The sequence below is a fragment of the Gracilinanus agilis genome, chromosome 5 (assembly GCF_016433145.1).
Source record: "Gracilinanus agilis isolate LMUSP501 chromosome 5, AgileGrace, whole genome shotgun sequence".
In the NCBI taxonomy this organism is placed as follows: domain Eukaryota; kingdom Metazoa; phylum Chordata; class Mammalia; order Didelphimorphia; family Didelphidae; genus Gracilinanus; species Gracilinanus agilis.
In genome coordinates this window covers 232,439,448-232,451,736 of record NC_058134.1, presented here as the reverse complement: position 1 = coordinate 232,451,736, position 12,289 = coordinate 232,439,448, and the positions used below count along the sequence as shown (strand labels likewise).

Genomic DNA, 12,289 nt, shown 5'->3' with positions numbered 1-12,289 from the left:
CCCTGTACATTATTTTAAAGAATTTTGGAGAGGGCAACTGGGTAGCTCAGTGGATTGAGAGCCAGGCCTAGAGATGGGAGGTCCTGGGTTCAAATCTGACCTCAGACACTTCCCAGCTGTGTGACCCTGGGCAAGTCACTTGACCCCCATTGCCTACCCTTACCACTCTTCTGCCTTGGAGCCAATAACCAGTGTTGATTCCCAGACAGAAGGTAAAAGTTTAAAAAGAAGAATTTTGGTAAGTTATTTTATATATGAGGTCCTTCACATTTTATAGCTTTTGCTTTTATTATACTAAGACATACAATAAATCACACTATATACTAATTCTAAATTTGCCATTAAATTTTATTTTGGCATATTTATATTAGGGGAGGTGGGGAGTGTTTGCCATTAGATATTGATCAGAAAATCCATAAATCTTAGAATTACAGGGAAACTTCACCTCATCTAGTTCATCTCCCACCTAACCCAATCCACACATAAGCAGAATTTCCACAGCAGAATCCTTGAATGGACATCCAGGGCTAAAGACCTTCCCTAAAGCATCCCTTTCTACTTCTGGAAAATTCGTGTTGTTAGACAACTTTTCCTTAAACTGATCCAAAATCCGTCTCCTTATATCTTTGACCCATTAGGGCTCTTTATCAACCTTCATGGGCTGAGCTGAACATATGATTGCTTTTCTACTCAAGCTATTTAACAAGTTTTTTGCTGCCTTCTCCTTTCCAGGCTTAAAAAAAAAAGTCCTAATTCCAATTCAGACAATTTTCTATGACTTGACTTTTTAAGCCCTCCCATAAACTATTTGCCTTCCTCAGTATACTCTCAAGTCATGTAATATCCCTTCTAAAATGTGGGAACTGGTCAGAGCACACTACAACAATGTTATCAACTCATGTTAAATAATTTATTTTATTTTTTAAATTTTTTCCAATCTAGGATATGATTTGTTTTTGTTTTTTGGCTGACATGACATTACTGATATGTGTCAAGCTTGAATTCCACTAAAACCTTGGGAACTTCATGTTGGCTTTTCTAGGCATACCTTTATTACATTCCTGTCCTTCAGGGCCATGGGATCCTGCCTATCCTTTGTTCTGCATTCATTTCTGTCTGCCTGTCAGAAACCCAACTTTTAGTGAATGTCAGAGTAGTTGACAAACCCCTCTCATTGCTTCAGTACTTTTTTTGTTATTTGTTTATATAGCTCATCATCTGGTCCAGTGATCTATGGTTCCATAACATAGATTCTGTTTTTTCTTCCTTTGATTTTTGTCCCAGTTTTAGATACCACGCTTCCCTTTTCTTTTTGTGAATCTCATCAGGTCAAATTATCCTCTTTGCCTTACAATTTCTAGTTCAATTACGATAGGAAAAGTTGTAAATTTTTAAAAAAAATACTTTGAATAGGAAATAAGATTAAAGGAAAATTATCAATCTCTGCTAGCTTTTTTTTTTTTTTTTTTAATCCTGGGACTCCATTCTAGGAGCATAGGGCCACAACCAGTAGGCAATGGGACACACAGTCGCTCAGGGTCACCCAGCTGGGAAGTGTCTGAGCCCGGACTTGAACCTAGGACCTTTTCGTCTCTAGGCCTGGCTCTCAATCCACTGAGCTACCCAGCTGCCCCTACTTTAGGTTGCAGTTTCTTTAGCAGATGTAGTTTTTACAGGGTGGGGTTGCTAGCCCCACGCCCAACCCTCCTCCTTTTTCATCCGGGCTAGGGACCGTCCTTAGCCCAGAAGTGGTAAGGGTGGGCGATAGGGGTCAAGTGACTTGCCCAAGGTCACACAGCTGGAAGTGTCCGAGGCCGGACTTGAACCTAGGACCTCCAGTCTCTAGGCCTGGCTCTCTCTGCTAGCTTAGACATGTCATTTCCAAGAATGATGTGATAAGCTTTTATTTAAGCAGAAAATCTTCTAAAGATAGAAGTGTTTACACTAGTCTGTTAGCAGATAGGAGTACTTAACTATCGGCTTTAAGAGAATAGTTGGATTTTTAAAAAAAATTTGAATGCAAGAGCAATCAAATTAAAAGAAAAATGAGGAAATGTTTTAAATGTATTCCCTGGCCTTAAAAGGAAACATGGAATTTTCAAAAGAAGAAGCCTAATAGTTACTTGAAACAAGGCACACCTTATTATTTATCAAATAAATGAAAATGAGAATAACGTTGAGGTGCTGCTGCAAATCCATCAAATTGGTGTAAATGATTTTTTTTTAAGTGAAATTCAGTACCTATAGGATTGTAGAAATAGTTTCCATTACTGATGGAATTGTAAACCAATAGAATGTGGAAAATATCCTCTGAGACTGTTATTAAAAAGGGGAAAAATATAGAGGTTACACATTTATAGATTTTCGTAGCTGCATTTATTTATAATTTGTTTAAGTAGTATTTAAATGTCCAGTAACAAATTAACTATAGTGCACACTAATGTAATGGAATGCTAAAGTGCAATTAAGATGTATGGTGTGTGTGTGTGTGTGTGTGTGTGTGTGTGTGTGTGTGAGAATATAAGGAATTATTGGGGATGGGAAGGAATATGGAAAAACCTTAATGAAATAATGCAAATTAGAAGAACATAGTATGTGCTAACAGTGACTGTGGAAGAGGAAAACATGTAAATGAAGGGACCCAAAAGGACTCTTGATAGAGACCTTAGAGTGACCCCAAAATACACCACTTTGGGTACGGAAATGCTAAGTAACTAGCATTCAGGGAACAGTTTATACATATGATGTGACCTTTAGCATAAGTCGTTTTATTTGACGAGGTCTAGGAACTTTTACATTGATTTTCCACTTCTCAGGATGCCGTCTCTTGATTCTCTGAGGCAGCCGGGGCAGTGGGCCTGAGCTCGGGAGAATCGGAGTTCCAATCCAGCGGGTCACTGAGCTGTTTGCCTTCGTTTCCTCCACTCTATCATAGACATAGTAGCGGTACTTCCTTCTAGGGTTGCCGTGAAGCCCACATGAGACAATTTGTCAAGCACAGTGACACGTCCCTAGCGATGTCACATGGAGGCGCTTTCCCTGAACACGGGATGCCTAGAATAGTGGTGAGACCGAGGAGGTGAGGGTCAATGTGGCACACTTGTAATGTGCTTTATTTATAGGCTTTGTTTTATTTTATTTTTTCAATAATCTTTAGAGCCTCTGTAAGTGGCGATGGTGGTGGTGTGACCCGCCCGCGGTCATACAGTTGCTTATCTTGCTGCCCAGCCTTTCCAGAGTGGATGAGTTCAGGGAGATTCCGGTGGTTGTTCCTTAATCAAGCAGGCCTCTAGCCTGGAAGGGTCTGCCCCAGCCTGGGCTCATCTCGTGTCTGTGCCTCGTGCGTCTGCTTTCCTCAGTGGGGCTGCCATCTTTCTGGGTCTCCGTGATGGCCTTTGGGGCTTTCTGTGACTTTTCTCATCCCTCTGCATCCACCCGGCTAGGAGATGCCACTTGGCTTCATTCTCCGCCTCCCGGTGTATAGGCTCCCCTGCCGGACCCCGCCCCTGGGAATACCGGCTTACCTCCATGCCACGAGGGGCCGTTATTATTAACCAAAACCCCCTTGGAATAGCAGGGCAGGGGGAGCAGGGTGACTGTCCTCTCTGAGGGACCGCATAGTTCAGTGGATACGAGAACTGAACTTTAAGTGGGGACACCTGCCAGCTGTGTGAACGTTGATTAGCAGTCCCTTTGGCAGCAGAGCCTTGGTGTCCTTGCAGTAACCCTCCTTACAGCACTCTCCAAAGCTTTCAGGCACTATACAAATGTGTGTGGTCATTGTTATTCCTGAACAGATAAGGAGCCTAATGCAGAGTTGGCCCGAGCTAGTTAACAGGCAGGACCGGGTGGGCCGCTCTCGGGGTGCCCAGCTTGTCTTGTGTGGATCAGTTTCTTCATCTGGAAGTGAGGCCTTTCGAGAGTGTCGGGATGCCGTGAATCAAGGGCTTTGTGGGCCTAAAGGACAGGACGCACGTGAGCTGCTCCGACGGCTGCTGCCTTTCACAAACGCCGTCCTCCGTACGGTGCCGTGAGGAGCGGGATTCCTTTTAGGTCTGCTTTATCCACTAAGTCGCAGAATAGGGAAGGAAGAGAGAGTTTTATGCTACTCTAGAATTAGGACTTCATTGTTTCCTTTAAAGCAGATTCTTAGACTAGTAGACATGCCCTTATTCCAATTGAAGTATTGAATTGCTTTTTTGATAGTTCAGATTATTAGAATTTAACTGTGTTTTGTGTGTATGTAGGCTCAAATAAATTAATTTTTCTAATTATTAAGCTAAAACTAAATTTAACTTATGTTCCATGAACATACACTAACATGGTAAAAATAGGCAGTCCCAGAATTCAGAATGACAAAGAAAAGGCACGTTAGTATAGGAAAATCCTAACATGGAAATAGAGATTGAAATATGTGGCTGTATATCATGGTCAAGGGGGATTGTTCCTATATCAACAGTTTCCTCATTTTGGCATAAGAATAAAATACTTGAAAAATGTGTCAAGCCCCATTGAAGAACACTTTGTTTGATGTAGCCACAGTGTTGGTTGAAGCAAATAGACCGTAGTTATCTAAATTATTCATATGGGCACAAGTCACAACATGAACAAATACTGCTAAAATTTTCTGATGTTTGGATATTCCATAATGACATTATTGGGTAAATGTTGCTGAATTTCAAAAAGTAGTTTAAATTTTTTTATGTAGGGATGATTACTGATATGTACCATTCCCCTGCATCTCTTTGTGGCAAGGAATGCCGGACCTGGCTTCTTAGGCTCCCCACACATTTGGGCCACACACCGGGCCTGGCCTGCTTCTGATAGGCTCTGCAGCCTCAGGATTTTGTTTCCAGCTGTAAAGCTGTTAAAAGAGGTGTTTATAGATTACAACTGGTTATATGTTGTCTATTCTGTTCCTACTTAAGTCTGAACTTAATGACATAGAAAAGAATCATACACAAATGATAATCTTAAAAGTTTAATGGTAAAACTTTTATATTTTAATTGGAAGTTTACTCTGATTTAGAGAATGATCCTTTCCCCTGTAAAAAGGTGACAAGGGGATGGCTGCCTTTGTTTTGTTGTTGTTGTTGTTGGGACTTTGGGGGGGGTTGGTTCGGTTTGGTTTTGAGGTGGTTGAGAGAATTGAAGATGAGCTGTAGTGTCAGTCTAAAAACAAAAGTAGCTCACCAATGCTCCATGATCCATTCATTGAGCTGAATTAGTCAAGTATAATGTTGAAGAACCATAATTGTTTTTGTCATCTTCCCTTACTCCTATCTTGATATCAGACTTTTAAGTGTTAGGCTTTTCACTTTATCCTAATGTATTTTCTGTACTATCTAATATGATCTCATCAGTACAATGACAGGGAGGAATTTTTCTATAAATTTGAAAATATTCTAAAGGTGCAACTGTAGTGTGCATAATACATTGGTGTGGCCATTCGATGGCTATATGTTGGCCAGTAGCATGCATTGCTTTGGGAACCAGGTGGTTTGGGTTTTTTTTCCCTGTGTGACGATATAGCCATTAGATAAGGTGCAGTGTTTAATGTTGGTATATGGCTTTCTAACGTGTCAATGCTTGAAATAGAGCTATTCTCAAGCTGGACTTTCTGAGACTCCCTGGACAAGTGGATCTTCAAAAAGCGGAGCCCTGCAGGGATTAACTAGGGAGCCTACGAGAGGGTCAAGAAGAACTCCAAGGAAAAGGGTGATGCAAGGCTTATTGTTCAGAATGGTTTGTCAGATTGGCAGGGCTTTAGTGATTATTTTACACTTATTGTTTTTGTTTTGTTTTCAAACTAACAGGTGGAAACTGCAGAACAGTTGCGTGTAGATGGTGCAGTAATTTCAGAGAGTCTTCCTATAGCTGAAACTATAAAGGCTTCAAGCAACGAGACTGTAGTAAATATGTTTCATAAGTTATGAAAGTGGCATTTCTTCTATAAATGGACTAATAATTAAAACTGGGGAGGTGGTGAATCTTGACAAAACTCAAATAGAAAATTCTTTAAATTACTTTCTCCCAATGTGAGTTAATTTTTTAAAACACGTGTTCCTTAAATAAGCCGTTGTTATAAACAGCTAGTTTTTAAGTGAATTTACCTTTTCTACAAGGTCTGAAATTGTTTGAAGAATCTTTTTACCCAAATAATTTTTGAGAATTACTATAGCTGAACATGTGTTATATTTCTAAAATTATATTCATTTCAAGGCATTGCCTGTTTTTATTTTAAGGGTTCCTAACATTTAAGTATTACAAATCTTAGAACTTTTGTTTTTTGTTTTTTAATCTTTGTTGCGCTTGGCTAATTCTGAGTGAATAATTTGAATCTTGGCAGGTTGTCAATAGGGTGACTGGAAATTTCAAGCATGCATCTCCTATTCTGCCAATCAGTGAATTCTCAGACATACCCAGAAGAACACCAAAGAAACCATTGACAAGAGCTGAAGTAAATGATTAAAGTTTAGATGAAATGTTATCATTCCTCTTTTTTTGGAAGAAATGTTTCTATTTGTATTCTTAAGTGGGAGGGGACCAAAGCTTTATTTATTGGGTGGTGGCAGTAATTATAGTTAGTGAAGTATTACAGTGTTTTATGAAGAGAATGTGTATATGAACAAAAAACTAGTTTTCAAAGAGAAACCTGAATTTTACTAGTAATAGGGTAGTTAAACTAATCTTCCAATTTAATGACAAAACTAATACCACTGCCTTGCTGCTTTGTGCCTCTGAAGTGTCTGTTTTGTGGGAGAGGGAGAGGGAGCGAAGGAGCAGGAGCCTCTGGTGCTTTGGGGACTTTCTCTTTGTTCTCTCTGCTGTGAATAGAAGTTGGAGGTGTGATAGGTGGGTGCTTTAAAATGGCTGTTTCCACTTCTCCTTAGTCAGTGCTGTAAAGAGACCTTGGATGACTTTCATGTTGGTTAATCCCTCTTTAGCCCAGCTTTGATATCTCCTTCTATAACTGTACTAACCTGCATGGTGCCTCGTTACTCTTTTACTGGCTTTTTTTTCCTGCTAAAAAACCGAAGGTGTGCCTCATCTTGATCTGTGTCTACCAAGTTGAAAACAGTAGCGAATAAAAGAAATCTTATTTGTGATAAATATTTGCATATTGCCTAAGAAGGGGAGTCTGGAATTGATACTTCTTCCTAACTTAAGAAAAATTCCATACAGGGTATGTTTTTAATCACTTTCTGAGGCTTATAATTCATTCTGCTTAGAATGTCTATCCAATGAAGCAAGGTGAAACAGATTTTCTTGACTGTCATTGAGGACTATCATGCCAGATACAATGATGTGCTCAATACAGCAGTGTGAATCCTGATGATTTGGGCCAGGGAAGGAGATTTGTGTGGTTTTGTTTTTATTTGTGAAACCACTTTCTTAATTAAAAAAAAAAAAACTACATAAAAGGGGGCAGCTGGATGGTGACTCAATGGATTGAAAGCCAGACCTAAAGACAGGAGGTCCTGGGTTCAAATCTGACCTCAGACACTTCCTAGCTGTGTGACCCTGGGCAAGTCATTTAACCCCCACTGCCTAGCCCTTACTGCTCTTCTGCCTTAGAACCAAAACAGTATTGATTCTAAGGTGGAAGGGGTAAAGGTTTTAATTTAAAAAAAAAAAAAAAAAAAGCCTACATAAAGTTTTTTGTTTTTTGTTTTTTTTAGTTTTGAAGGTATTGAGATTGCCAAACATTTGAATATTGTTCGTTACTACAGTTTTTAGCTAGAAAAAAAAATATGTGTGTGTGTGTGTATATATATATATATTCATGGGCAGAAAAAATTTATCTAACATTACTTTGGGTCACTTTAATGTATATCCATTCTAATTATCCAAATTATGTATAAAAGATTTTTACCTTTTTTTTTTTCTATAGGTGGGAGACATAACATTAACAGAAGAAAGAAGAATCGAAAGAGATATTCTTAAAGAAATGTTTCCTTTTGAAGCAGCTACACCAACAGGAATTAGGTATTTAGATATTTACTTCTTGAAGATTTCTTTATATTCACAACTGACAATAATATGAAAGTAGCTCAGTTTAGTCTATAGATTTTATCTATAGAGGAATAATCTCTTTCAGCCCATAATTCATACTAGTCTACTTAGAGTTATTTGTGGCATTTTAAAGTTGAAAGAGATCTTAGGTATTATCCAGTCTTCACTTGCAAAAGGGTAAGCAATCCGCTCTTTGGGTAGGTAAGTAATTTATCTGAATAGTTCTTTGGGGAAGATGTGGGCTATTTTCTTTCTTTTTTTTTTTTTTAGTATTAAGAAAAATAGTCTATCATTCTAGTAACAGAAAAGGCTGGGTTTTATTTTTATTAAATTGTTACTCTTGCCTAAATTATCTGATGATTCCTCTTATTCTGATGTACCAGTACCACTTAAGTACCCTAAATTTTACTTGTATAATTTCCAGATTATAAAGACAAAGGGATCTATTATTTAATAACATTGCTACTTTTTAAAAGCCACCGAACTTTGTACAAAATTTATTAATGTACAATATTTTTCTCTTTAAAAATAAAGCCTGATGTACACATACAAAAAGTTCATTAAAACTGTCTTTAAATCATAATAGAAAATGTACTTTCACACAAACTGAACTCTTTCACTTCTGATTTTCCACCATTTTGCTAAAAGATTGAAATTTTTTTAATTTATGGAGAAAAAATGAGTCATATATGGATGAACGGTTGTGGATTAGAGAACTTGTCTTTTGTACTGCTAGGAAACCTGATGTAAGTTATTTGCATGTCAGGACTTATATTCTCTTTTTCTTCCCCATGACAGTGCTAGTTGTCGCAGGCCTATTAAAGGAGCTGCTGGCAGACCATTAGAACTTGGTGACTTCAGGATGGAGGGAACCTTTTCATCAAAATATGTCCCCAAATATGCTCCCATTGCTGATGACAAGACCGAAAAGACAAGAAAAGGACGCTCCATTCCCATGTGGATAAAGATTTTGCTTTTTGTTGTTGTGGCAGTTTTCTTGTTTTTGGTCTATCAAGCTATGGAAACTAACCAAGGAAATCCCTTTTCTCATTTTCTTACTGATAATTCTCCGGCAAAGGCCAACTGAGTGTTAGCTCTATGGCACACCCAAACAACTTGGTCTCCTATTTTTAATAATTGTAGAAAGAACTCTTGTTGGCTCAAAGAACTACTTTTTAAAATAATGTGATTTCAACTTCTTAAATTTAATATTGCATTGAAAATGAACAAGACATTGCAAATGGACTCCAGTTTAAGCATTTTGGACCTTGGACTAGTAGGAGATCACTTTGTGCCATATGAGTAATCTTTTTTTGTTGTTGTTTTTAGCACTCTGGAACTTTTTTGTAGGCTTTATTCTTTTTTAATGTGAGCATCTTAATTCATTTTGGTTTTTTTGGGGGGGGTTGTTTTTTGAGGCAAATGTATATTTGCTTTGTGTTTTGGGGAAATGAGAACGGCAAAACATAGCAGAATAATGTGAAGCTAAATGTTTTAAATGCTCTGAATTCATGCAGAAAAGATTTTTAAAAATTATTTCTCCTGGACAAAATGTTTAGAGAAAATTTGAGGCATAATCTAATGCAGCGTAAAGGGAAATTCCTGGAGATTGTATTTTCTATAATTGCAGCCAAGTATTTGATGTTGTTTATTTGAAAAAGTACAGCAATAATCACTTGTGTAACTTTTTAGTAATGTTACTGTAATCCTGTTGTACTCATTTTTATAACAGATTTCTAGGATCATGAATTCTATTAGTAAATTCACCTGAGCATAGAACCTGTTTTTACCTGAAGATCATTTTTTAGTGTTACATTTACATATTTGAGAAACTTGTTACCACAGCACCACAGTTCAAAACTTAATCCTTATTTTCCAGAAAAACATTGTTTCTTGTTGATTGCATCATTGATTTTTTATCAATTCCTATTTACTACTAAAATAACATTTAGGTGAAATTGTGTTGTGTGCAAAGAATTTAGGAAATTTATTGGACCATGTTTAAATTTCTTCCATCCATTTGACTTAAATTGTTACAACTAGACTCATCATTAAGCAAATTTTGCCAATTCTTTTTGCCCTATTACCTAATGTAATCTGATTATAAATGTTTCATAAATGTTTATTTTTAAGTTGCATTGTTACTTTCTTGAATACTCCATCCTTTACTCATGAAGTTCTATACTCTTGATGTGAGGAGGGCATTATAATGCTATGTATTCATTCTTTGTAGTTGTCTTTTTTTTTCTTAATTTACCTCAGTATAACTTGGTTAAGTAGACAGCTGAGATTTCAGTAGAATCAAGTGAAATGTGTAAAAATTAAAACATGTGCTTTTGAATTTGAAATATACAGTCATTGATCATATAGTATACTTTATACGAATAAGTTATTTTAAGATACCATGTCTTATAAAGACTGACATTTCTAATAAAAGAATAAAGACATATGTTTAGATGGGCACTAAATTTTGATCTGAACTAGACATATTCTAATGTTTAGTTTGTAAATATTCTGTAGGCATTTCACTTCTTTTGTAGCCAAGACCAGACACTCTAATTTTAGAATAAAGGGACTGAAATAACAACTCTTAACATAGAAATATTTGCTGATTAGAGTGAAATTGCTTCCTTCTATTAAGTACATTACTTCAAGAGAGGGCATGTCTTAACTCTTCCCACTAGGACATGACTTGATTTTTGGTTGCAATTCTAGTCTCAGTTATTATGTGTTTAGGTCTTAGGTTCTTCCTTTAGAAGCTGTAAGAAGCCACATTTGATGTTTTAGGAATCCAACATAGCTTAGTGTTGTATATAATATATGATCAGTTCTCTCATAGGGAAGATATGGTCCAAAATAGGAAGGTAGGAGTGAGTTCAACCTCTAGTTAATTTTTAAAAAAACAAACAAAAAACAAAAAAAAAACACATGTACTCTGTTTTGTCTGTCTGTTTTATGCCACTAGAATGTGTCCAAGCCGTAAATTCAAAGCATTTCTTTAATTAAATTGTAGAAGTAGAAGTTAATATTTTACAATATCATCTTAATAAAAATTAAATAACCTCTAGTTTTGTCCTTGGAGTAAGTGCTTTTCAGATAGCATAGGCAATTTCTTAAAATAATCCCCAGATAATAAATATTCTCATGGGATATTTGTGAATTGTAAACTAAAATTCCTGAATTTTTTTTTTCAGTTCTTAATGTATCACTCCACTTTTCATTTGTAATATTGGAATAAGGCATTCATTCATTAGATTATGGATAAATTCTTTGACACAGCCAGATGCCATCAGAAGTACTATCAATCTCTACCATTGATACTTTTTTTCTTGTCATTTTTCCGTGTTTCCTGGTGCCTTGGACCTGTTAGTAATGCCTTCAAGCTTTCTTGTGCCCTGCTGGTGGCCCTGGAAATGAAAATCATTTTTGATCTTCTTGAATACTTACACAGTATGTACCAGAAAACTGCCTTCTTGACATCAGTGATTTCATCATCAGTGTTGTACTGAGAATCACCTTTAATATCTTTTCATGCGACTGTAGTATTTGTAATAAGTTCAGGGTCAAGGTTTTTTTCTTTTCTTTTCTTTGTTTTGTTTTGATGTATCTTGTAGAACTGCAGGTAATTTAGATTATTTGTTATTTCCTACTTCCCTCTCCAATTGCCTCCCATAAACTACACTGATAACCTTGAATGTGTGCTTTATTTGGTTTTGCTTTTCAGGTTGAGAATGTCTCTCAGGAATTGGTCAACAGAGTATTTGAAAATACAGTAAATGTAATGCAACAAAATTAAGACATACATCTTTGACAATAAGAATGTTCTGTTAAAAATAGTTAATTTTCTTTACCCCTGAGGAAAAAAATTGGTCTTGGTTGGTGCAATTTGCAGAAAAAGAAACAAAAGTCTAAGCTTTAAACTTGATCTTTTTAGGGAGCCACAGCCAGATCATGAACTTAAAATCCAATTATATGCCTCTTCTTCTGGTTTTATCATCCAAAATATGAGTGGGGTTTACATATTCCTCTTGTCAGCTGTAATGCAATGAATTAAGATGAAGATACTAATTAACTTTTGTATATGCTTGATTTCTTAATAGATGAAACAGAATTATGTGCCTTTTTTGACTTCACATTTGACCAGCTTTGATTAGGAAAATTACTCTTTCAGGGCATTATCAGGCATCTCATTAGAATTGATACAGACATTAAGACATCGTCTTGCAGCAGAGTTTGAAGAATCCTCAGGATGTAATGTCTTACTCACAGCATC

At 36.6% G+C, this 12,289-nt stretch overlaps 1 protein-coding gene across 1 annotated transcript in view; it reads left to right on the top strand.

The window, feature by feature from the left end:
* The window catches only part of TMPO (thymopoietin), a 34,293-nt gene extending 23,210 nt beyond the window's left edge, over positions 1–11,083 (top strand). The window contains exons 5-9 of the mRNA XM_044677783.1: positions 5,599–5,718; positions 5,817–5,912; positions 6,350–6,460; positions 7,895–7,989; positions 8,815–11,083. Coding sequence (XP_044533718.1) covers positions 5,599–5,718; positions 5,817–5,912; positions 6,350–6,460; positions 7,895–7,989; positions 8,815–9,103 — 711 coding nt within the window. The 3' untranslated portion in view covers positions 9,104–11,083. The remainder of the gene's footprint in view (positions 1–5,598; positions 5,719–5,816; positions 5,913–6,349; positions 6,461–7,894; positions 7,990–8,814) is intronic.
* The last annotated feature ends 1,206 nt before the right edge of the window (positions 11,084–12,289 follow it).